General features: G+C 28.1%; 1 protein-coding gene across 3 annotated transcripts; it reads left to right on the top strand.

The window, feature by feature from the left end:
* The first annotated feature begins 316 nt into the window (after window positions 1-316).
* Window positions 317-23,607, top strand: LOC127278957 (nuclear factor NF-kappa-B p110 subunit). 3 transcript variants are annotated; one of them, XM_051300935.1, is made up of 17 exons: window positions 317-678; window positions 8,405-8,548; window positions 8,635-8,780; window positions 8,917-9,080; window positions 9,215-9,362; window positions 9,438-9,579; window positions 11,635-11,739; window positions 12,570-12,681; window positions 12,750-12,877; window positions 14,592-14,780; window positions 14,864-14,928; window positions 17,973-18,215; window positions 18,325-18,448; window positions 20,180-20,421; window positions 20,564-20,710; window positions 21,026-21,130; window positions 21,229-23,607. In XM_051300935.1, exons 2-17 carry the CDS (start codon window positions 8,416-8,418, stop codon window positions 21,586-21,588), a joined length of 2,553 nt encoding a protein of 850 aa, XP_051156892.1. In that variant the 5' UTR covers window positions 317-678; window positions 8,405-8,415; the 3' UTR covers window positions 21,589-23,607. The 3 variants fall into 3 exon arrangements, with proteins under 3 accessions (XP_051156892.1, XP_051156891.1, XP_051156893.1); XM_051300934.1 differs by lacking the exon at window positions 317-678 and adding an exon at window positions 685-912; XM_051300936.1 differs by lacking the exon at window positions 317-678 and adding an exon at window positions 3,071-3,183.
* Window positions 23,608-27,841: the final 4,234 nt, after the last annotated feature.

Below are 27,841 nucleotides of genomic sequence, written 5' to 3'. Positions count from 1 at the left end.
ATTATATTTCTTAAAAAAACATTTTTTGTTTAAAACAATTCAAAAATACCCGCTGTGAAAATGACTTTTCACGCATTTTCACGGTCCAGAAATAATGTTCATCTTATCGAAATTTGAGGTATAAAAGCACCTTAATTTCAAATGGGTCACGTCAGGACGTTCAAGCCAAAGCCTTCAAGTTTTCTTAGCCAATGTAGATTAAGCTTTAGGAATACATTCGTGGTCAGATATGCCTACACTTTTTTGTCCTTTTCTAACGCCATGACGACACATGCGTAAGACAAAGAAAGAAAAGTGTAGGCCTAGGCCAACAAAATTTGTTAGAAGCAGACGACGCTACTTTGTTTTTGTTGTAACACGTGTGTCAAACAAAATACAAACACAAAAAAGTAAAACGTCAAACAGAAAACATCAATAAATATTTCTGTTTCGTAATTGTATTTTTTTGATCTAAAAATAAATTATACAATACGGATGGAAATTCCGTAGAATAACTGAAACAATTATTATAAGTATATTTGTGATAATTTTATTGTAGTAGTAGTTACTGTACGTGACATAAGTATTATTTATACACACTTGCAAAGTTTTACTCGGGGAAAAACCTGTTGCGCTTATCAAGGTTAAAACTCTGACTCATTAAGAAGAAGTGATGAATTTATATTAGTATTTGATTTGGTGAGTACCAGATGTAATTCATTGTCAATTGTTATCTTGATACATACACACAGTGTTTAAATATTTATTCTTTAAATTTTAAATTATTTAATTTTCTTTCTGTGCAAATCGCGACTGTGCTGGTTTAATTTTATATTTATTAGTATATTAACCCAGTAAAAATGATTAATATAAATAGTAGACCTATGGTTTATCACAACGGAAGTCAAGATTATCGGGATTATTATCAGAATGGTAATTTATATCTTGTTACATTATTTTTATATCAAGTACTGTATTAGGTTATGTTGAGATAGTTTCAAATTTGAAATTGTAAAACGAACATAAATATTACAATTCCTTTTTTTATTGAAAATAATTGTTCTTATTTTAAAAAACATTAAACTCTTTGATAGTGTAACCATAAATATTAAATTTCCATTTCTTTTCAAGAAAAAAATAAATTTTGAATTGTTAAATTCAGTTTTTATTTTTTCCTCACTGAATTGATGCGTCAAATCTTAATATTTTTACGTGAATTGTAACAATCTACTTATGATTTGTGTTTATACAAAATTTTATAAAACCACAATACAGTGATTTTGATATTTTTACTTTAAGGACGTTTATCCACGGAAAAATGATTCGATTTCAATGTAATATGGCCACGAAGTAAGAATAAGGAGTCTTCACTCCATGCGTGGATTGAAGGAAAAATGTTCCCAAATCTGGTACAAGCATTCCGGAAAATTAGAATAGTCGGAGGTGGCGTTCGTAACGGGAAAAACCTTAAACTATTGATTTCCCTAATTAAAGTCGTCTGCTATTTTTGAAAAGTATATTATAAAATCACATAATTTCATATTTTTTAAAAATTAAGTAATTGAATAAATAGTAAATGTTAAATATATGAAATAATATTTGTATTTAAAAAGTCATTTACAAATTAATTAATTTTATTAATTTTAATGAAGTTCTTTAAAAATTCACTAACTTTAAACTTTTTTTTAATACACATTCTTTAACAATCAACTATTGTTTTTTTTGTTTTTACAGTAATCTGTATCTATTTAATTGTAAAAAAGTTTCCATTAAAAATCTATTAAAATTGAATTAATTCAATATAAGAATCTTTCGAATATATGACTTTTCCGAATATCAATTATTTTTAAAATTATTAAAATTCTTTATAAAAGCAAATGTAATAAAAATGTTTTTAATCATATTTAAATAAAATTCAATAATTTAAAACATTTTAAAAACTCTTCAAATTGTCATAAATCACACCTGTTTACAGTGAAATTGCCAATCGTACGAAATATTTTTTTTATTAATAGGTGTTTTTTAAGTAAGAAAAACATATTTTTGGATATTTTTTTCCTTCGTGCAATTTTGCTGAATCTAAAAAAACACATTTTCGAGGTGTGACGTTACTTAAATTCACCTGTAGGAAAATTAGTTTGTCCAAAAAAAATAATATACCATTGGAAAGGTATTATTAAACTACCTTTCGAAATTTCGTCGTACTGTAAAAACAATAATTGATTGTTAAAGAATGTGTATTAAAAAGAAGTTTAAAGTTAGTGAATTTTTAAAGAACTTCATTAAAATTAATAAAATTAATTAATTTGTAAATGACTTTTTAAATACAAATAATATTTCATATTTAACATTTACTATTTATTCAATTACATAATTTTTCAAAAATATGAAATTATGTGATTTTATAATATACTTTTCAAAATAAATAGCAGACGACTTTCATTAGGGAAATCAATAGTTTAAGGTTTTTCCCGTTACGAACGCCACCTCTGACTATTCTAATTTTCCGGAATGCTTGTACCATAGTTGGGGACATTTTTCCTTCAAAGTGAAGACTCCTTATTCTTACTTCGTGAATATGGCTTATTTTCTTCAGAAAATAATTCTCTACAACTTCACCGTAGAGATTTTCAAACCAGCAAGCCGTTAGGAAAATATGGCTATTTGTTTAAAAGAAAAATTTCTATTTTTTTAAATAAATTAATTATAGCCATATTTTCCAAACGGCTTGCTTGTTTGAAAATCGCCACCGTGAAGTTGTAGAGAATCATTTTCTGAAAAAATAAGCCATATTACATTGAAATCGAATCATTCTTTAAAAATTCTGTTCGCATAGTAGATCTTACTATCGTGTCAGTTCAATCTACTAAACAGAATCGTTCATTTTGGCAGACTAAACAGTCAGTTAAATGGACTATTTCTGTTTAGTAAAATGTAATGGAGCATATTCATGTTTGCCGAAAAAAAAATTACCGACAGGAACGAAATTTCCAGTTGTCCACAATTAAGCAGGTTGTTGACAACCAATCACATTTATGCATTTCTTTTCTGTCGGTAAATTTTTTTTTGTGAAAGAACTATATAGTAGTCCCTCTGACTATACACTGTTTAGTAGAATCTGCAATAAACGCATACTAAACGTGTTTAGTGAATATAACAATAATATTAATAATAATAATAATAAATCAATAATTATAAAATTTTGTAAGTTCAACAACACTATTAAATAAAATAAGATAACAATTTTTCACATATTTAGTGACTGTATAAATTTAAATTAATATATAATAATTATTAAAAATTGAATAATGATTTCCCAGATTCCATTTGTGTAGTAAATCTATTATTATTGCATCCATCGTTTGAATTAATCATAAAATACACTTTGACAAATCTGTAAAATTTGCTTGATAAATTTGTTACATTAGTAACAAAGGCGAAAACACAAAGGAAAAATCACATTCTACTTTTATTATTTTTTTCAGTGTAATCGTCCCACACAGAAGCGGATGTTTTCTATAAGATAGCATAAATAATATGCTTTAAAAATTATGTCCAAATTTCAAGTTAATTGATAAAAAAAATAAAATAAATATCAAATTTTACTCCATTATTATTATGATTAAATAATTCTCTGACTTTACCCCCAATTTATTTAAAAATAAATTTTCAAAAACATCTTCTAATCACTACTTTTAAATATGTGCAAAACAAGATTTTAACCTTTAAATTACAAAAAATATAGTAAATTTTAATTTCATCATTTTTTGCATAAAATGTTTGCAAATTTCAGTTCAAAACACACATTTTGAAAAAAAAGTTCTAAAATTAATGTATTTTTAAGGAAGTTATGAGCATTCAAAAATAAAAAATCATTAAAATTCTATAATTTTGAAAAATTCATATCTTATAAACATCTTGATGGCAAATTTTTTTTTAAAAAAAACCATGAAGCTCTTTTTTGGAGGGTACAAAACGGTAAAAAAATATGAGCCAAATCGAAGAGGCCAAAATCGTCGATATATTGGTTTGGCATTAACAATGTTAGCTAATTGTTTATTAACAATCCACTAATTCAAAATACTTCATATACGGCTCATTTGATTAATTAATTAATTAATATCTCGACAACAAGAAAAACTCGCATTGAAACCAAGGGTTCCGTAGTTCAACTTAAGGGAAAAGTCAACTTTTTTTCAAAATTTTTATTTTTCGAAAAAAAACTCAATTAAAACAATTATATATCATGTTTATTAAATTTTTCCTATAATCTACACTTAAGAATACGTAAGAATGAATCTTTTTCAAACCCTTTAGATAAAATTTTCTTGGTTTTTAGGGAAAAATTCATGATTTTTATCGAAAATTATTAGTTTTTTCTTGAAAATGCTATGATAATCAACTCCAATCGTGCTCTTTATATTTTTTTTGTAATCTACACGTAAAAATATGTGAAAATATATAAAATTGAATCTCTCTAGATAAAATTTTTTTCTTTTGCTTCCTCATGAGAAAGCTTTGCATTCGTGACGATTTTCAATTTTTCAAAATAAGGTTGTATGGACTCATTCTCATCTAGAATTAAAATATCTGAGAAAATGTCCATATGTATATGTGTGTGTGTATGTCACAAAATATTGTGTACAAATTATCTCAGAAACATTTTAACGGGTTGTCCTGAAATTTTGTATGCTTAATGCAGTCATTAATAGCTAAAATCTGACACAAGGATTTCCAAATATATATTCACAACATTTTTTTTTACAATTTTTTCAAAATTTAAAAATTATTTTTTTTTTAAATTTTCTTCATTGTAAATTTAATTTTGTTTGGTAAAAAACTTATTTCTTGCACTAAAACGAATCGATTAACCTATATAAAGTTCATATTTTAGTGAAATTTATTGATTAAATCATTTTTTTAAAAAATCGTTTATTGTATTTTTTGAAATAACTTTTTCTTATATTGAAATTTTAATTAATTCTTGTCAAAATTTTATTCCTGGCATAAAAACGAATCGATTGATGTATATAAATTATAAAGTTCACATTTTACCAATATTTATAAAATTGATCGCCATTTTAGTTGCAATCCTTCTTTTAATCTTGAATATAAGTGTATCATAATGAGGAAGCTGAATGGTCATGAAATGAACACCTTGTTTTTATTGGAAAAATACATGATTTTTTCTAAAAATATATTAGTTTTCCTTAAAAACAATATGATCATCAACTCCAATCGTGCTCGCTATATTTTTCCTGTAATCTACACGCAAAAATACGCATGTAGGGGAAGGTGGGGTAATGGAACCTTTTAAATTTCAAGTACACAGAGACTTTCGGTTTCGTGGAAATAACTCGGAAAACTTGAACAATCTTCCTGTATGTCATACGAAAACAAACGGTCACATTTTTGACAGATTTGTAGAAACTACAAGGAAAAATCAAGTTTTCGAGTTTTTCTTCTTAAATGGAAAATATTTCCGGAGATCAAAGTAAATGGTTAAAATTTTTTATTTAATATATGTTTTGTGATTTTATTAGAGATAAATATGTGTAGATTTAGATACATGAATAAAAATAGAGGTAATAATTAAATTTGTATATGTTTTTCTTCTTTTTTGCTTCCTTGTGGAGGAAGCTTTGTAGTCCTTTCGTTTATAAAACTTTTCAAAGTGGCGGAAACAAATTTCTTTCTTTATAGAAACATGTTATATGAGATCCTGATCAATTGTCCGGATGTATGTATGTATGTGTGTGTGGATTCCTTTTTTGTTTAGAAGATAACTTTAACAGGTTTTAATGGATTTAGATAAAATTTGGTAGGCTCATTTATCATATTAATATCTCAAATCTGACCAAAGGATTTTGAAAAATAACCCAAAAAAAAAATTTTATCTTCTTTTTTCCAAAATTTTTTTTTTAATCGAAAAAATTTTTAAATAGAAAAATTTAATGTTATATATAATAAAATCGTATTCCTTACGTCAAGACGAATCGATCGATATATATATATATATATATATATATATATCTACCTATATTACAAAAAGATATCGCCGCCAACGCCGCCGCCGCCGCCGCTGTTCCAAGACTCTGAATATAGCCGCAAGTCAAGAGAAGGGGGGGGGTAGAAGAGAAGGGAGAGGGGGGACTTGCGGCTATATTCAGAGTCTTGAAACGAACATAACCTTTAAATTTAGGGTGGGGGAGGGGAAAAGGAGGGGAAGAGAGGAGGGGGGATGGGGGTTGGCGCGCGAAGCCGCTGTTCCAAGACTCTGAATATAGCCGCAAGTCAAGAGAAGGGGGGGGTAGAAGAGAAGGGAGAGGGGGGACTTGCGGCTATATTCAGAGTCTTGAAACGAACATAACCTTTAAATTTAGGGTGGTGGTGGGGAAAAGGAGGGGAAGAGAGGAGGGGGGAGGGGGGTTGGCGCGCGAAGCCGCTGTTCCAAGACTCTGAATATAGCCGCAAGTCAAGAGAAGGGGGGGTAGAAGAGAAGGGAGAGGGGGGACTTGCGGCTATATTCAGAGTCTTGAAACGAACATAACCTTTAAATTTAGGGTGGTGGTGGGGAAAAGGAGGGGAAGAGAGGAGGGGGGATGGGGGTTGGCGCGCGAAGCGCGCAGGGGGCATAGCCCCCTAGTATATATATATATATATAAAGTATACATTTGAGGTAAATTTAAAGAATTAAAGAATGTTAAAAAAACAAAAATTCACATTTTGGCAATAAAATTTTGCTTTCTCCACCAGGAAGCAAATTTTTTTGCTGATCGTAAAGAGGAAGTAAAATATTCATGTAATGAACATCTGAATTTACAACTTGTTTCAAATTGTGGTCTGTGAAAATTCTTTGAGGTAATGGGAGAATTGTGTCAGCCAGCAGAGTTTCGTTACCTCGATATGGCTTTTGTTATTTTTTTGAAAATTAAACAAGATTCATTTATAAAATTTGATATTGTTGCATATTTAATTGCTAAGAATCAATATTTGTGTTTTATTTTCTAAAATGTGTTATTATAGGATATTCTAATACTAAAAAAACTGTAGGTCTTTTTTATGTCTCAAATAATTTGTAAAATGTTCATCTGCTCTCTAAATCTGAATTAGTAAAAACGTTTACTAATTTAAATTACTGACTCACATTTTGCTTTAGAGTTAGTTAAATTTTACTAATTGTTAGTAAAAGTTACTAATCATTAGTAAAATTTTACTAATTCAGAAGCAAAAAGTTTACAGAGTGTCGAGAACTATTGACAAAATAAGAAAAATATCTAAAGAAAATAAAAATTATATCATTTTATTGGAATTTCAAGTGAGAGCTCCCAATACCCCACAGGTGGGGTAATGGGAGAAAATGCAAAAAATGACCAAAACAATATTTTATTATAACAATAAGTTGGTTTTTTAATCATTGTCCTCATGGGGCTCCAATTCCCCCATTTTCCCCTATACCAAATATGAACTGTCTTGCTGTCAAATAATGTGTGCGCTAGGAAGATTAAACGCTTTTCCAAAATTTTTAATTTTTCCTTAACAACGCTATGTAAGTCGATCCCAATCATGTTCGCTATATTTTACCTATAATCTACACGCGAAGATTCATATTTAATTTTAAAAATCGTACTCATTAAATATAAGCATAAAAAAGGCACGAGGCTCGCATTTCTATATCATGCATGCACCTTCATGACATGCGAGAGTAATGCGTCTCATATGAGGACCAGGGTGTCTAACGGTCAGGGAAAGTCAGGGAATTTTGTTGGTCAGGGAATTTCAGAAAATTTCATTCAAAGTCAGGGAAATTTCTGAAAATTTCTACAAAAATTAAAATTTGTTGTGAATTTAAAAATTTTTTAATCTTAAAAAACTTGAATGGTTTTTATTACCATTTGTTACTGTCATTGAAAATTATTTTATTGTTAAATATGTCAGTAACCATATTTTTGTCAAAAGAAAGCAGAAATAAGGTTATTAAAAAGTCAGGGAAAAATCAAAAAATGTCAGGGAGGAGTCAAGGAATTTTTTTCTCAATCCTTGTTAGACACCCTGGAGGACGTGCTTCTGTCTGTACGGGTGACTGCACTAGAGCCGAAAAAAAGTTCACAAATGCGAGTGATATGCGACTCATATCGCTCTCATTTTGCTATCTAGAAATATACGTGTGGCAAATTCGGATCTTTTTTTTGAATAAAAATGCATTAAATATAGAAAGCAACTATTCTCATTTCTATAAGCATTAAAAAAAATTTGCATAATCAAGGATTTAATATGAATAAAATATATTCAATTTGGTATTAAAATTAGAAATTTAAATTCTTCACATTGCAAACTTTCTTACCGGGTAATTTTATAAATGTATAATGTGAAATTTGTATTTTTAATGTATTAATAAAATTTATATATTTTTTTGTAAATTCAGGATCATCCCAAATGAATATAATTGGAAATTTTAGTCCAAGTGAAATGGATTCATTAAGTGTTAACGGCTTGGATATGTCTCCAATGTCGATTGATTCATCTCCAATTCATGCTGCAAATTATATTATGTTCGAGGGTGCTGCTGGTACATAACAGAAAAATAATTTATTATTACTTTCGTATAATACATTATTTGATAAATGTGAAAGTAAACAAAATTTTATGTTGTAGTTCTTGAACCTCCATATATAAGGATTATGGTACAGCCTGTCGATAAATTTAGATTTCGTTATAAATCTGAAATGATGGGAACACATGGTAGCCTTTCTGGAGAAAGAGATGAAACCAGTCAGAAAAAAGAAGTTCCAACAGTTCAAGTAATTTCTTATTGGTATTTTCAATATTTCAATCAGTTTTACGGGTATTTTTTCAAAATTTAAACAAATATATTATCCTTGATCATTTATGTAAATTAAATTTTATTTATTATAATAGATTTTATTTCACTTTTAGCTCCTTAATTATCCTGGAAATGCCGTAATAAGATGTTCTCTAGTCACTTCTGAAGAGGACAATAGAATGCCTCATGCTCACCATTTGGTAAAAAGAGAAGGAAATCAAGAGTTGGATACTTTTCATGAAATAGAAGTATCTGAGGAAAATGAACATATTGCAGTGTAATTTGAAAAATTTAATTTCTTTATTGCTTATAGTTTTAATGTTGAAAGTAATTTTATGGTTTTTGTTAATTTGTTGAAAAAATATTCGCATTGCTATTAATTTGTTTTATTTTCTATATCTTCTATGTTAGATTCAACGGTATGGGTATTATTCATACGGCTAAGAAAAACATTAAAGACGAGTTGGTCCGCAAGAAAAAAATAGAAGCTCTTGAAAAATGGAAACAAAAAAACGTAAATTTACGTATAAAGGAACTGAGTGTAACAGAACTAACAAAGGCATGTAGAATGTATTTATTACTTTAACTCATATTTAATCACGTTGAAAACTTAATATTTTATTTGTTCTTTTAGATTAATCAAGATGCTGATGAAGCTGTAAAAACTATGAATCTTAACAGTGTTAGTTTATGTTTTCAAGCGTTTTACCGCGACAATAATGATGTCTTACAGATATTAAGTGATCCCGTATATTCCCATCCTATAAATAACCTAAGTAAGTACTTTTCTTTAAGTTTTCAAATAATAAAAATGGTGTTAGCAATTTTATGTATTATATATAGAAGTTCAATAATTTGTCTCCAACACTTTTACTTGCTTTATTGACTTTTGAACACACACACATTGTTCAAACTTGTGTTTGAAAAAACCTTTTTTGACATTAAAAACTTTCGTATAGAACAATTGAGCGGCCGGGAAGAAGAATTCGCCGAGCGCTCGGCTGGCCTCTATGTTGACAGTCAAACACCCAAAAATGCAGATAAAATTAAAATTCGAAGTTTTGATTTTTGAAAAGTACTACCTTGTAGGAAATAAAGAGGGTTACTTGGCGCACTTTTTACTCTTTGTTGTGTAACTCACTCATTTTTGCTTTTTTAAAAAGTTAATGTGTAGAAAACTTGTTGTAACATATCAGCTTTAATTTAAAAAAAGAAAGTTAAAATATATTTAATACTTTTATTTTTATACCACTTTATTTGAAACTGTGCAAAGCGCGCCAAGAAACCCCGGCCCGGGGTTGCGTGGCGCAGGAGTGAAATTAAAATTAAATTATATGATTTAAAGTTTAAGTAATATAAGACTTAACAAAATAAGTCTTGTACTGTAATTTTACAATAAGATGCGCCTCTTTGTTTCCTACAAGGTAGTACTTTTCAAAAATCAAAACTTCGAATTTTAATTTTATCTGCATTTTTGGGTGTTTGACTGTCAATATAGAGGCCAGCCGAGCGCTCGGCGAATTCTTCTTCCCGGCCGCTCAATTTACTAAAGAATTGAGCCAAACCAATGTTATAAATTTTTGTATTCTTTTTGAAAGAAGAAATATCAATTTTCCAGAAAATAATTTAAAACCTACAACATTTATTTCTTTATACAATTTGCATAGGATACAAATTTTCTGTCATCGCTTCTACACAATTTTTTAAAAATGATTCGATTTTAATATAATATGACTTATTTTCTTCAGAAAATGATTCTCTACAACTTCACCGAGAGGATTTTCAAAATAGTAAGTTGTTTGAAAAATATGGCTATTTTTTTTTTTTTTTTTTTTTTTGAAAAAATTTAAATTTTTCTTTTAAGGGGTAACACTACTCTAGAATTTTCAAAAAAACGATTTTTTTTTTGTTAAAATGTACTTTAAGATTGTAGAAACAATAGGCAGGTGATTCTATGGCGAAAAAAATTTTTTTTAACCCTTTGAGTGTCACTAATGCATCATATAGGTGTCATGACTGAACACTGAACAACGCCATGTTGGAACTACGTAGCCGTTTTTTGATTTAATGTAAACTTTTTTTTGTAAACAATTTACTGCTTGTTTTTTGGCAAAAAATCGATTTTTTTCAAAGTGCTACCATTTGTACAAATTTTGATTTAAAAAAAAACCCTACGTAGTTCCATAGTCAATAGGGTAGAGATTCAGAAAATTCTTGGATTTTTGTTCTAGGTCTTACACCTTCCTAGAAAATCGTCCTCCCGTGTAGGTGTTTTAAAAATTCAAGATTTTTGAGCCGGACTCTATCGCCGCCATTTTATATTAAAATAATAATATTAAATTTATTTTTTATACTTGAATATGTGTTAAATAAACCTATCTGAAGAAAAATCCTATTCCTTTTATCCTACTGCAAATATAAATCGTCAAAGTTAGGCTATTTTTCTAACCGCTAGAGTGGTGTTACCCCTTAAACAAATAGATATATTTTTCAAACGGGTTTGCTTCTTTGTAAATCCGCTCTGTGAAATTGTAGAAAATTATTTTCTCGAGAAAATAAGCCATATTACATTAAAATCGAATAATTTTTAAAAAATTTTGTAGAAGCGATATGACAGAAAATTTATATCCTATGCCAATTGCATAAACAAATATATTTTGTAGATTTTAAATTTTTTATCTTGAAAATTCATATTTTTCTTTCAAAAAGTACATAATAGCCCTTGTTGACGGTATTACATTATTGTCTTGTAAGCTTACTTTTTTATATTTGCATCAATCTTCTCTGAATATCATTTTATTATATTAATTCACAATTAAAATTAATTACAGAAAGTGCATTAACGGGAGAGTTAAAAATTTCTCGTATTGACAAACACACAGGTAACTGTGAAGGATCTGATGAAATTTTCATTTTGGTTGAAAAAGTTGGTAAAAGTAAGTCGAAATTTATTTTTTATATATTCATAAATACATGCAATAGAGTTGAAGGGGGCGAAACCTCTAATTAATTTAACAATTTATATAAATGATGATATGAATAAAGTGAACTTTCCCACTTTGTCTGTTCTTATTTTCGAGAAAATCACAATTTATTAATTTCAACCAATAATCTTGATCGGGATGCAATTCGAACAAAAAAGGATCATACCTACATGAAAAACCGCACATAATTCGAAATCACCGTGATTTTTCCCCAAAATCTAAAAAGTCGACATTCCAAATGATCTAAATTTATTAAGTCGACATACTGAATGGTCGTTTTATTAAATGATCGACATTTAAAATGCTCGAAGCTTTAATACATTTCGATCATTTGGAATGTCGACTTTTTAGAATTTGGGGAAAAATCATGCGCCTCCACAAGTTGAAAAATGCACCTCACAAAGTCTCACTTTGTCGATATCTCATTATTTTCAAAACCAAAAGTAAAAAAAAAATGTTAACCTATTGGTTTTTCATCAGACAGGTGCTTCTGGCTCAAAAAAATTATAACCTGAATAAATTGCCGGAAATAACCGAAATATTTATACCTCAATCTTTAATTCTATTTTTCTCAAAATAAGGTTTTCGGCATTCTAAACTTTGAAATGCTGTAACTCCGTAGTTTTTCACTTAAAAGGTTCCAAGAACGCTTAAAAATTTTCCAAATTTCGCCAAAATTATGCATATGTAGATAAGTCCAATATAGTGCCAAAGTGGTCCCTATTCATGGGGACGTCCACATATGATTTATTATTACATACTCTGTAAATTACTTTTTTCAGAAAATATAAAAATTAAATTTTACGAGTTAGATGAATCAGACAATGAAATCTGGTGCGATTATGGAAAATTTTCAGAATTGGATGTGCATCATCAATACGCTATCGTATTTAGGTGTGTTTCTTATAAATGTTTACTTTGTAAAGTGATATAATTTAATTAGCCGATATTTTGTTTCACAGAACTCCCGCATATAAAGATACATATATTGAATCTTCTAAAACTGTGTTCATTAAGCTAGAAAGGCCATCAGATGGAGAGTGTTCCAATAGCGTAGCATTTACATATAAAGCCAGTGAGAAAATTCAAAGTAAGTGTGAATAAATAACTATTATAGCTAAAGCGATTTCGCATGTCAAACGGAACATGAGACCAGGCATTTTTCGTAATTTTGTCTTTCAAAGTCACCATTTTATTAAATTGAGGGGCTATATACCAGTGTGACGGTTGAAAAATAAGGTGTTTTTTGGGAATTTTTCTAACACTGGGGTCAAAATATAATAATTTATATATTTTATATAAATTTTTTTAAATAATAAATAATATATAATAGAGGCATTCTTTGTTAACGCGGACACCCCCTGCTCGCCCAAATTCTTTTCATTCTAAATTCATCTTTAATGGCTTAAATTTTAGATCAAGGAATATACTTTTGAAATCTGAGTGGCATATTTCCAAATACAAAGGCTAAAAAGGTCTTAAACATTACTTTTTGGATTATTGAAAGTGAATTACAGTAACTTTTTATTAGTAAATTTAAGGAATAACCTCCATATTGGATCCTACATTTTGTTTTGTTTAAAGTAGCACTAAAATGCAATTTTTTTTTTAGAATACTATACCTCAAGTTATCAAAGCTTAATTTTTAGAACTTTAAATGATAAAATAAAACAGGGGGTCAATTACGTAACTTTTTCCGTATTCCGGATTCCCAATTTTACATTCCGGATTCCATATTTTGGTTTCAACTTTTCAGATTCCACATTCTGGATCCGATTTTTCACATTCCGGATTCCACTTTCAAAATTCCGTATTTCGAATCATATATTCCACATTCCGGATTCCACATTTCAGATTCCACTCTCAGAATGTGGGATTTGGAATCCGGAATTTTGGAAGTGGAATCAGGAATGTGAAAAGTGGAATACAGAATGTGGAATCTGGAATGTGCAAAGTGGAATCCGCAATGTAGGAACCAGAGTACGGAATGTAAAATATGGAATCTGGAATGTTAAATCTGAAATACGCAATTTTGAAAGTGGGATCCGGAATAGAGAATTTGAAAGCGGAATCTGGAATACAGAATTTGGAAAGTGAGATCCGGAATGTGGAATGCGAAATGTGGAATACGGAATGTAGGATCCGGAGAACGGAATTTGGAAAGTGGAACCCCGAATCTGAAATACGGAATTTTGAAAGTGGAATCCGTAAAAAGTTACGTAATTGGCCTCCAGTTCTGAATTTTTTTTTGTAAAAATTGACATTTTTTCTACTTTTTTCATTATTTTAATTCTTTAAGTACTTAATGTTAATTTCTAGTCATTGCACATAAAGTGTTTAGTATAGTCCCTTAACTTTCTTTTTAGTAAAATTTAATTGATAGACTAGTTATATATTTTATTTTAATATGTATTAATAATTTAAAGTTAACATTGCCTCAATATTCTAATATTGCAGCAACATTGCAGAAATATTGACAATATATTAAAACAATCTTGTCAAAATTGATGTAATTGTAGGTGAAGGTATTGATCATTGAGTTTCAGTTTTTGCCCAAAAATTCTATTTTTTATTATTTTTTTAAATTAAAAAAACAAAACTATGGCTTTTATGGATTTTAGAGCCTAATGATCAAACTGTATTTAGGTAATATATGTATATTTATTATATCAAGGGCATGTGGTTTGATGTTTTAAAACTTTAAAAATTTTAAGAATTACGATGTTGACAATTTTCATAAATGTTTATAGGTTATGATATGTTAATTTAATTATGAACTTTTCGGTATGTATTGTTTATTTTAGATAAAAAACGTCCTAGAGTCTCTTACTCCACAAGTACTGAGTTTCAAATTTCTCAACCAGTGAACAACGTGAATTCAAATAGTCAAATAAGTACAGAATTGATTTTTAATCTTATCCAACAAAATGCATCATTACCCTCTGAAGATTTGAGATCAGCTATTAATGACATCAATATAGATTTTATCGATAGTAAGAAGTTAATTACTTTTTTATAAATGTATAGAAATTTATATTTTATTAATAAATTACTTATAAATTTTTTTCGCTTAAAGATTACACCAACCTTGTGGACGATTATGATGGTTATAATGTAACAGATGGCTCCACACCCAATCGTGTAAGTTTACTCTTTGAATTAATAATTAAAGTGATTGTTGCGTAGTAATTCTAGCGACAGTTTCAGATTAACATTTAATCGATTTTATTTAATACTATTTCAAAGTATTTAAAAATGTATTTATGAACCAATCGATTTCTATATATGTACATTGATGTATTAAAGAAACACTGCGTTTTAAATAGGGTAAGTCTGGGGGAGTTGGCCATAGTTTTTTTAAAGGCCTGTAAAAATAAGAAGAAAGTGATTTATGTATTAACTTTTATTGCTAATGAAACATTGAACATTTAACTTACAAATAATAATAGAAATGATAAATTTTTTAAATGTAAACAATCTTAAAATTAAATGCGCTTGTACACCTCACAAATTCTGAGTATCCTCGGAATTTGTCAGAAGTTTCACTAACTTTGATTGGCTTTGCTCATAGAGAATTTCGAAATTTTCCTTTCTTTTGGAAATTCTCCATGAGCAAGGCCAATCAAAATTAGTATAACTTTTGACAAATTCCGAGTATACTTAGAATTTGTGAGGTGTACAAGCGCCTTAATATTTTTTAAAAAACACGTTTGGCCATCTCACCCGGAATGTACGGGGGAGATGGCCAATACTTTAAAATCATTCTTTGGCTTTTCGCTTTATCAGAATTCTTTATTTAAAGTGATTAATATCTTTTTTTCTTCTTCTGACCACATTTCGATCATTTATCATTAAATTCAGTGCAATTTTCATGAAGCCAAAGGTGACAATCATTGCACTGAATCCAGTCTTCGATAAGCGCTCTCTGTTTGTCTGTCTCACCAACACAACAAGGCTACAAGGTATTTTTTTGAGATATCAGAGTGGTTTCCAATTTATTTTTGTGTCCTAAACACGATTCCGGATTCCAAAATTGCGTATCACGTCAGGATTTTGAGTAAAGTGGGAGTAAAGTATCCAAAAACCGTAGTGTTTTTGAGGGTTTTCAGTATAATTTTTCTCCTTAACCTGACGTGATAGAGACTTCTATATATAGGCTTAAATTAAAGCTTATATCTTACACTTTAAGACTCATGTGCGCAAGGAAAAAAAATTTGAAATTTAAAAAAAAATTAGGTTCAAGTCACCTAAAAAGATTTTTGGGGTATTTACCCCCATTTTTTTTAAATTTAAAATTTTTCTTAATCCTGCGTAAATGAGTCTTAAAAAGTACGATCTAAGCTTTAATTTAAGCATATATAGAAGTATCTAGCACGTCTGGTTAAGGAATAAAAAAATAATGAAAACCCTCAAAAACACTGTTTTTGGAGACTTTACCTCCACTTTATTCAAAATCCTGATGTGATACGCAATTTTGAAACCCGGAATCGGGTTCAGCACACAAAAATACATTGGAAACCACTCCGCTATATATGTAAAAAAGTCTTATTTTGTAGACCTGTGTTATGATTGTTTATAAACGTTTTTAACACACTATTACACACTAGTGATTATTTTATTTGATCATATTTAAATTTGAAAATCTTTGTTGGAGTGTCTTGTTGTAATATATGTCATAAAAAATGTCATTTGCTACAGAATGAATGTTTTTTTAGCGAACACACGAATCTCAAGGGTGCCAATAACTTAAACAGAATGGCCATCTCACCTCGAAAAAACATGGCCATCTCTCCTAATGTCAGGAGACAAATTGACACAACTAAAATTTAAATAAATAAATAAATTTTTTGAATAAATATAAAGTTATGACAAAGCTTGGGTCATGTACTTTACAAAAAAAAATGAAATTCAAAATTAATCTATAAAATAACATAACACCAGTGAGAAATGTAAACTCATCACTTTTTTTCCGAACTAGTCAAAAAAACAAATCAGATTTTTACATACTTTTTCAATATTTTTCGTGAAGTTTTTTCTTTTAATTGTGTTTTGCCACAAAACAAAGCGAACTAATCTTTAATAAGCGATACCTAGCAGCAAATTCTATAAAATATTTGAATTGGCCATCTCTCCCGCATGGCCAACTCCCCCGGACTTACCCTAGTATAACTACTTTATTTAAAAATTATTTAATAATGAAAATTAATAAATTCATATAAGGGCCGTCCATAAACTACGTGACCACTTCTGGAGGGAAAGGGGTCATGTTCATAACTACGATTTATAACGCGAAGAGGGGTTCGACAAAGTAACGTTACAAGTGAAATGTACTCTATGTCAAAAAAATTATTGAATACATAAGTAATTATGTTTCAGATTTTTAAAATGTTTACTTAACATAGTATTAGAAGATATGAAAATTCTATATTTAACAATTTATTTTTAATAAAATTAAAAGAGAACATTTTCACTTAGGTATTAATTAAATTGTTCTTACGTAAAAAGAATAGAATTCTAAATAAACAAAATTTAGACACAATTTTATTTTAGGTTTTAGTTGAAGGTAACGTTACTTTATTAGGGTTCACAAATAAACAGAATACACTGAGAAAAAAGGTTTGAGCTGACAACCAAATATTTCATTTAATATATGTGCAACTAAAATTTTTTGGTTGACACAACTAAACTTTAGTTGACATCAACCAATGTTTGGTTGAGACTACCAAATTCTTTTTCATTTTCTTATTTAGTCGTCTGAAACAAACTTTGGTTGTTGTCAACTAAAGTTTAGTTGTGTCAACCAAAAAATTTTAGTTGCACATATATTGAATGAAATATTTGGTTGTCAGCTCAAACCTTTTTTCTCAGTGTATTTGTGAATATTATTGATTGAATGTTAGTCTGTAACTTGAACTTTTTAAAAATAGTTTTATTTAATTAAGAAATAAACACGCTGCAAAGCCCTTACAATTAAGCTTTTTTTTAAATAATTATTTAATATAATTATAATCTTATTGATAATAATCTTCTTGTTAAATGAACTCATATTTGCTTTTATAATCCTACGTTTTTTTTGGAAATTTCTTACGATATAATAAATTTTCAAGATTACTCGTGGCGAGTGTTATGATTTTGTATGCATGTGTATATTTACTAATTTTAATAAGCATTTTGTTCTTGATCAGAATGATGAAACTTTTGCGAAAGATATGTTAGCTGAAATCATTGATGTAATGAAAAACAAGAATTTATCAGATGTAAAAAGTAAAGTCATGTCTCTTCTAAAAGAAGTCACAACTTATGGTGATACTCCACTTCATGCAGCTTTGCGGTATAATCAAACTGATATAACGAAAACTTTAATAATGATTTTTTGTCTCCACCAAGATTTTAAATCACTCGTTAATGCTGAAAATAGTGTCGGAAAGGTGAGTTATGTGTTTTACTATATATACACGGAGAAACTTTTTATATCACATTTTGTTAAACTCACCATGTATTTTTAGTAAAAAATTTAGTAAAAAATTTTTTTTATAGACTCCCTTACATTACGCAGTGATTCAAAGTCAACCAGAAGTTGTGAAAGCATTGCTGATGTTAGGTGCTGATCCTAATATTTCGGATGAAGAACACAACATTCCTCTTCATGTAGCAGTTTGCAGTAAGATAATTTTATTCAGCATAATACTATTTTTTATTAAAATTCACATTATTTCAAACGGGTACCTATCACAAAATTGTGTTGTCGGTATCGCTTTCATTGAGGGATTCATTTTCCTTCTTTCCCCTTCTTATTGTATTTCCATGTATCATTGAATTTGTCTTAAGGGAATGCACCACCTTTATTTTGAGTACTTTAAATTTTAATGATGGCAGGAAGTTATATTTTTTTCTTGCATTATTTGGGTCCTAAAAATATACAGAATGGTCAAGAAATCAAAATTTTAATTTTTGACCATTTTAGAATTTTTATTTTTTGAAAAAATTAAAACTTTTAAAAATTCATACGAGAGATTCAGAAGAATCATTAAAAAAGAGTGGAAAAAATAGTCAAAATTATGAAAGAAGATAGGGGAGACAGGGACAAACCGGCCATGTTAACAGTTATAAGGCTCTAGTAACTAAAGAAACTAATGAAAAACCTTTTATAACAGCTTGTTGGAAAGGTCATCTAATTGCGCAACTTTTTCCTAGAGACACATGTACCTTAAAATGTATTGTTTAGCTGCTGCATCAATTTTAAAAAAATTTGCAAACTGGCCGGTTTGCCCCACACCTGAGGTAAACCGGCCAGTTTATGTTTTTTGTTTGTTTAGAGAATTAATTGTAAGGAAAACGTCACTAAATATAAAAAATCAATAAACAATCTTCCCAATAAGGAAAATAATAAGATAGGATTAAATTTCAATTAAAGAAACATCTTATTTATTATAAAACAAATATTTTCAACTAATTGTTGTCGTTCACGAAGAAAAGTCTGTCGGTGAACTTTGTAAAACTTCGTAAATCTCCGTAAAATGGACAAAGATTCACGAAAGCGTGCACGAATTTTTCTAGCCGATAGGTAATCTTTGTGAATTTCTGTTGCAAGAGAAACAGACATAGGCCGGTTTGCCCCCCAGGCCCGTTTTGACAATTAGGATCTGTATAAAAAAATGCTTAGTAAAATCATTAAATAATATACCGATAAATTTAACTGAGGCATGCACCTTTTAAACCTAAAAAACAATTTTAATAAATATTACACGATTTTCTTACAAATTGCTTATGAACAGATCCGTAAAAATTTCTAGCGGAAGCGAAAAAACAAACTTTTGTTTATAAAATTGCCTAAACACAATTAAAAAATGTCAAACTGAAGAAATAAGTTATTTTTACTATAGTCTTTTCAAATTTATAATTGACATATTTTAAAGTTTGACCATTTCTGAGAAACTAACACCTGTCCGGTTTACCCACATGTCCGGTTTGCCCCAGTCTCCCATAGATATTTAAAATATTAATTTTATTAAGACTTTAATTTCTAAAATGGTTAAAAATTAAAATTTTAGGACCCAAATGATGCTTGATGATGATTAGTTGTATCTATCAATTCGACAGTTTTTTTTTAACTTTTGAGTTGATTTTTGTTATTTGAACTTGATGATAACTCTTAAAAAATGCGCGACTAAAACAGAATTCATAGAATTTTTTTAGACAGATATTTTATCCATGATGGAAATTGCACTTCCACATAATTATTTAAGACAAATTTTGTCTGAAAATATTCATATACCTATTTTCCGAGATTTCTTACATATGTTTTTGAAATCTTGGAAATAACCAGCATATGATTATAGACCTTGACTTTTTGCAGATAATTAAATAACATATTTTTTTTCATGAATTTTAGTGCCAGATGGAGCTTTATGTGTCGACGTATTATTAGCAGCCAAATCAAACGTAGAAAGTGCAAACGAGGCAGGCTGGATTCCTTTACATCTTGCATCAAAGGCTGGCTCTTTATGTGCAATCAAATCACTTATTAGAGCAGGAGTGGATGTAAACAAGACGGATCTTTCTTATGGACGAACAGCTTTGCATATTGCTGTAGAAGGCGGTCATAAAGATATTGTTGAATTTTTATTAAATGAGGTAAAAAATTATTAATTTTACCCAATCTTATGAAAATATGATTTTTACACTGGCATCTTTCTTCAATAATTTTCATAAATTTAACTGACAACGTTAATTTAAATTGATTTATAATAATAAATGTTACAAAATTTATTTGTAGACTAAAATTGTAGTAAACAAAAAAAATTTCGGAGGAAATACAGCGTTACACAGTGCTGTAGTTATGGCTGGCTCGCGAGCCAAAGAAATTTGTTCTCTGTTAATTCAACATGGTGCGGATCCATCGGTTTCTAATAGAGTAACAAATGTGAGTAACACCTTCCTTACAATGAGTTTACTTTCTATCCCTTATATATACTTTCATTTATACAATGAATTTACTTAAGATGCCAAATTTTTTTAGAAAAATAACTAAACTGTCTTAAATTTCAAGTCACAATTATTATTTATAGGAATCTCTTAAATTAATTTTTTACTGTAAAATTCAAATTTTATATGCATCATTTTTTTCTAATCATTTCACAAAAATAAGTAGGTAAAAATATTCAATTATTGAGTGACCTGATATCGTTTTACTTTTTGTTTTTTGTATTTACATTTTAAAAATTCTTTCAACTTTAAGGCTAAAGACACTGAGGATGCAGAAATAAAAACAGAAATAGAGTCCGACGAAGAAGAATGTAGAACAGGACAAACTTCTTTCGATCTTGCTAAAAATAATTTAGACGTAAGTTACAAATTGAATGGTTTTACCAAGAATTGATATGAATTCATTTAAGTATAAATAAAAAGAAAAATTAATTTATATTAAACATTTTCTTTTAGATTCTCGAATTATTGCAAGAAACTTCGCGTTTAAAAGAAACACCAGAAAATGTAGAAATAAAAGACGAAAAAGAAATGGAAGAACCATCAACGTCCAATGATGTCCATGATGAAGACATAGCTCACATTGCTAGTATATTAGATAGAACACAAGGTTGGAAAAAATTAGCTGAGAAAATGGGTCTTGGAATTTTGGTTCCTGTATTAAAGAAGAGTGAGAGTAGTCCATCTCTTACAATATTCAGCTACACCAATCTGAGTGTAGGACAAAAACTTTTGGACACATTGAAAGATTTAAAGGAAGAAGAAGCAGTTACTGAACTTGAAAAAATGTTTAATAAGAAGGTTAAAATAACATAAAATGTTTTCTGCAAGACATTTTTAAATTACTTTATTTTTATGATGCATTTTTACGTTTTACTATTGTATATGAGGCAAAATTCCTGAAATGTCCGAACAAAAAATTTAAAGTTATCGAATTTAGTCCATACTTTCCTAAAATGTTGTCATTGTTGGTAAAACTCTAAATAAATTTAAAAATTTTAATTTTTCAAAATTAATTTTTTTTTCTTAAACTTAAATATTTTCTGAGCAATAACTGTTTAAGAAATTTTTGTCTAGGACTAAAAGTGAAGAAGTTATGAGTTAATGAAAAAAAAGTTGCACTAATTTTTTAATGCAAATATCTCGAAAAAAAAATTCATAACCATCCATAACCTCTACCCAAAAACGTAGTGTGGAAGAAATAGGAGGATAGATCCCCCAATCTCACATCGAATTGCTCATTATACCACTTGGTGCGGTTAGAGTGCGCGCTTGCGATCAATTGTTTCTATCTCAAAAACTATGAAAGATCCCACTCTGAAAATTACATATTTTGTAGGAAATTAGTCAAGCCTTTCATTGAGATAGTTAAAAAAAATAATAAAAAAATCCGAGTTTGAGATATACGTAAATTAACATATTCGTCATGAATTCCAAGGTCAAATTTTATTAAAAAAAAAAATTTTAACACCATCGTGTAGCCCGTCAAAAAAGCTTTAATAATCATTATATATATGTTAACTTTTATGCATTATACTCATAACTATAGTATATTGAAAAAAAATTTTTTTTTTTAAGTCAAAAATTAAAAACGTTAAAAATTTAAAAACTAATTAATTAAATTAATTTAAAAACTGTTTTATCAAATTCAATAATAATTGATTTTTAGACTTTCACTAACAATTACAACATTTTAGGAAAGTATGTATTAAATTCGATAACTTTTAATTTTTTGTACGGACATTTCAGGAATTTTGCCTCATATAAGAAAAATTATATTATAGATCTAGATTTATTTTTTTTTTTTACTTATTTTCTATCATATTAAATTATTCTCAAGATTGAATGTAATTTTTAAGCTTTCTCTATACTCCATGAAATGGGGTGTTGAGATATTCAAAAATAGATTTATTTAAAGAACCTAAATTTTTTGGAAAAGTTAAATTGAGATACCGTGGTTGTCCCAGTTACCGTCTAGCTAAGACTCAGTTTCCGTCCACTTTAATTTTGAAGATAATATACAAAAATTATTTTCTTTTTATTTTTGGTTACTTCAACTAATAAGTCCGTTGCATGCCAAAAAGAATAAAATATTGTTGAAAAATAATTTAAATTATTATACGAGATATTTGAAAAATGGACGGTAAGTGGGACAATCACGGTATGCTAAGAGAATTTCCAAAAAAAAGATTATTAATAAAAAATAGTTTTTCTACTCGAAATACTCTTCATTAATTTAATATTTTTCAAATCGGATTTCAGATTTCTAATGTTATTTATGTTAATTCAATTTAAATATTATGTTTTTGTATTACAATACCATTTATGCGTTTAATACAATATTGTTTAATAATGCATTATTATACTGGCTGAGAGAAACTTAATATAATTCGTATAATGGTTTTAAAAAGACGAAAAATTTATTTAGAAAATAATTCTATTTTTCAAATAATACATACAAATTTGTTAATAGTTAGGTGATGTGTATTCTGTAATCAGGGTGTCCAGCGGTCAGGGAAGTCATGGAAAAGTCAGGGAACTTTTTAAAAATTTGACAAAAATGAACATTTCTATGAATTTTTTAATTTTTCGGTACAAGACAAAGTTTATAATACTAATAAATAAAATGTTTTTTATTATCTTAAAAATATTTTAAAATTAAAACTTTTCACTCTTTTAATAATAAATATTTCTTACAGAAAAGTGGAAAGAAGGTTAGGAAAAAGTCAGAATTATTTTCCACTTCTTGCTGGACACTCTAGTACTGTAATTAAAATTAATGTAAAGTAAATGTAGATGAAGTAAATAAAAATTTATTTGTACAATTTTAAAAAAGACCTTCACTATATTCTTTGAACTATTGAACCACTTAATTCAAGAACCACACAGTGGTAAAAAAAGATACCTGTACACAAATTGATTTTCATTCCATAATTTTTCAAACGATTTACAAATTTTTTTGTGCAACACCTGCAAAAAAAGTGCTACTTTACTTTAACGTAAATGCAGCACAAAGTTGTTGATTTTAGCATTCTGAAGGAGCTTCTACAACAACTTGCATGGGCACTTGCTTTTCATTTGCTACTGCATGTGCGCGTGCGCATAAATTTTCAGTTATCGAATATTAAATTAATTAATGAATTACTACCCGTGTGGAAAGCCACGATCTTGCCCCCAAGACTTCGGGGCCCCCGGCGGGGGCCCATGAGGGCTGATCCATATGGCGAATCCATGAGGGCCAACGTAGGGGCCCCGCATGGATCGCCCACATGATCGTTTAGCAAAATTTTCTAAGTCCAAAAGTCAAATATTTTTTTATCACCATAAAATTTATGTTTACAATGATTCAGAACAACGAAAAACGCGTTTTTAATATAAATATATTTTCACTTTTTTTGAAAATTCACCTGGGATGATTCATGATAATAATCATAAAGCATATAATTAATTATTTTTTATAAATTGCATTTGATTGGAAAATATAATTTAATATCTTAACTGTAACTAAATGATGTTAAGCACTTTTCTGAGTTAGGTATTTTGCAAGTTTAAATGTCATCAAGAAGTTATCATTAATTTTCACGTAGCTTGCGTAGCGTAGTTGGTAAAGCGTTAGGCTCATAGTCCGTAGGTCGTAGGTTCTATTCCCCCCATATGCGTTAGATTTATTTATTTCTCAGGTTTGCGTTTAATCATTAATTCTATATATGAATTAGTTGAAAGATGAAAATATCCGATCATAACATATTTTTTAATTAATTAATTAATTTATTATTACTTTTAATCTATATCCGATAGTTAATTAATTAGAACGTTAATTAATAAATTCAATTTGAGTAAGAATTTAATTTAAAAATGGAAGAATTAGTAAATAAATATGTTATTTATTCATAATTTAAGCTTATTTATTATTAATTAACTATTATTATTAATATTGTTTATAATGTATAAATATAAACATATATAATGTATAATAATTAATATTGTATAATATTGTTTCAATGAGGGGCCCCTATGGATCACCCATATGCGCCCCTCATGGCATGAGGACGATCCATAGACCCCTCCGCTGGGGGCCCCCATCACTTTTCCAAACGGGTAATTAATTAATAATCGAATTATATATTAAATTAATTATAATTAATTACTAATTAATTACATTTAATTAATTAGTAATTCATTATTTAATTCTATATTCGATATCTGGAAATTGATGTGCGCGCTCACATACAAGATCAAATGCAAAGCAAGTGCAGATACAAGTACTGATGCAAGTTGTTGTAGAAGCTCCTTGATAAAGTGTACAGCAATCACGAAGTACAGAGTTTAATACCACAATTTCCCGCGGTTGGCGCAAGTGTAATTAGATTGGTGAAAACTTGAGAACCGTGAATACCGAAAACGGGGCCATCTTTTATATACAGCGATATGTCTTTATACTACTTCGTGACAGCAATGTACACTTTTGTGCACATTTTCAGGCAAATTAGGCAACATAACCTTAAATTTATTCTTTAAAACAGCATATAAAATAGCTTTTTTCTTGCTGATGTTGCACAAAGCACTGTGTGCAACTCGAGCGGAATGGAACATTTTCCGACGAGATCGGCTTCTTTCCGCTCTCGTTGCACAATGTTCCATAAACATCTGTCAAACGTGTTGACAAAGTAAGACAGTCAATTGCGGGAATGAAGTTAGCAAGTAATCAGTTGAGACAAAATCGAAACAGCATTATAAAATTTTATTTAAATAATTATTTTCAAATTTTAATTTCTTATACTTTTTTTACAACTTAAAATCTTTTAATATTATTTAAACTATAATATTAAAATAAAAATCTATATATATATATATTTCTTTACATTTGTCATGTTTTTTAATTCTAAAGTTAAAATTTGATTAATTGGACTCAAAAACATAGCTAAAAAAGGTTTAGTAAAATATAACAAAAATTAAATTTAAAAAATTTGATTTTTGGAATTTTTCTTCACAATTTTAAATCTATCAGTTATTTTCTCAATTTTAAGGTAAAAATGCGATTAATTAACCTCAAAAAACTTCTAAAAAAAAGTCTAGTAAAAATAAGCGAAAAAATAAAAAATTTTAAAATTTCGATTTTTACAAAAAGTGCCATAACTTCCGTTCAAGTTAGTATTTTTTAATGGGGTATGGCTAAGATTTTAAGTTAGTCTAATACCTAAAAGACTGCCAAGTTTCACTTAAATCGATCAAGCCGTTTATGCGTGATTGGCGAACAAAATATTGTGCAGACAGACAGACAGACAGAATTTTTTTTAATGCTATTTTTAGAATCCTTATGACTTGAAACGAAGAATTATACATTAATTTTTTAAGTTCTAAGCAATGTACAGACAAAAGTCTAATTTTATTAATATAAATTATAGTTTAAATAATATTAAAAGATTTTAAGTTGTAAAAAAAGTATAAGAAATTAAAATTTGAAAATAATTATTTAAATAAAATTTTATAATGCTGTTTCGATTTTGTCTCAACTGATTACTTGCTAACTTCATTCCCGCAATTGACTGTCTTATTTTGTCAACACGTTTGACAGATGTTTATGGAAAGAAGCAAGAAAGTCGATACAGATAAAAACAATTAATTATAATCGATAATAATTATTAATATATTATAATAATAATAATAAAATAATCAATTAATATTAAATCAAATATTTTAAGCCATCGACTAAAGGAAGATTATTTTTCAGGTATTTAAAATAAATAATTAAAAAAAATTTTTGACATACATTTTGATAATATTTCCTTTTGTCATTTTATAATTTTTTTAACAAGCATTCTAATTATCTTCAAAAATACATTTAAAAAATTTAACATCTATGTTAAATTTTTTAAATGTATTTTTGAAGATAATTAGAATGCTTGTTAAAAAAGAAATTAATTTCTAAAATTTTTAAAAAATATTTTTTATTTTTGTAATAATTTTTTATAATTATATTTTATTCTTTAAATATATTTTAAGAATTATTTGCACGAAAATACTGTTGGGCGCACACCACTAGATTTCGCTCCCGCCGAAGGCGGGTACGAAAGCTAGTTTTGAATAAAGTCGTTGTGGCCTAATTTTTAAAAGAATTGATTCTGTATAATATCTAGGGAATTAAATGAAAATAATTTCGTTAAAATTTGTATTACTTTTCTTAAAACATGATGAGTTTAAAGTGGTGAAGGTACGGAGAAGTGTCACTTTTTTAGTAATTGGAAAATATATTTAAAAAAACATGAAAAAATCCTTAAAATTGTAAAAAGAATGATTGATTCTTGTTTAAAATTAGTTGATTAATTATTTTTTAATAATTAAAATAATTCACGGTGTTTTTATCGATTTAAATGAAAGAAAAATGTACCTCAAATTTTCTTGATGATTGCATTAAAGTATGAAATTCTGTGAATTTTAAGACCAAAATTAAAGAAATCCATCGAGCGCTTTTTGAGAAAAAAGAAAAAAAAACGAAAAACCTTTGATTTATACGAAATATGTTTAAAGCTTAACAAATCTGAAGTACTTATATTGACGTGAAATAAGGAACGATAAAAACAAAAATTTTGAATTCATGCAGGGATTATAATCCAAGTTTGAATTGTAATTTTTGTTTTTATCGCTCTTTTCACTTCAATAAGTACTTTAAATTTTTAAGCAAATTAAAAATAAAAAAAATTAAAAATAAATTAAAAATATCAAAAATACTATATATAAACAATCGCTGCTGTATGCCAGAGTATTAATATTTTGTAAAATGAATTATTATTTTTACAAAATTGCATATACATATTTGAGGAAAATTCAATACGACGACAATACACTTTTTGTCCTTTCCATAAATAAGCAATTTTTTAAGAATAATTTTTTTTACAAAATATTAATTTAATCATGGGCACAAAAATTATATAAACTTTTTGAACAGATAAATGCTTTTTTAAAATACTAAAAAGATATATTTACTCCGTTATATTATAGTAACCGCGAGTCAACAGCACATTCCTTATACCTTCCATTATATTATAGTTATTGTTAAATATTACGAAAA

The sequence above is a fragment of the Leptopilina boulardi genome, unplaced genomic scaffold (assembly GCF_019393585.1).
Source record: "Leptopilina boulardi isolate dan_hultmark-lab unplaced genomic scaffold, ZJU_Lbou_2.1 LbouV2_213, whole genome shotgun sequence".
Taxonomy (NCBI): domain Eukaryota; kingdom Metazoa; phylum Arthropoda; class Insecta; order Hymenoptera; family Figitidae; genus Leptopilina; species Leptopilina boulardi.
This window is presented reverse-complemented; position numbering and strand designations above follow the sequence as displayed.

Coding starts and splice junctions, on each gene's coding strand:
- LOC127278957 (XM_051300934.1), top strand. CDS start 840: ATGATTAATATAAATAGTAGACCTATGGTTTATCACAACGGAAGTCAA. Junction 8,549..8,634: donor TATGTTCGAGGGTGCTGCTG/GTACATAACAGA, acceptor TTTATGTTGTAG/TTCTTGAACCTCCATATATA. Junction 21,131..21,228: donor TTGCTAAAAATAATTTAGAC/GTAAGTTACAAA, acceptor ATTTTCTTTTAG/ATTCTCGAATTATTGCAAGA.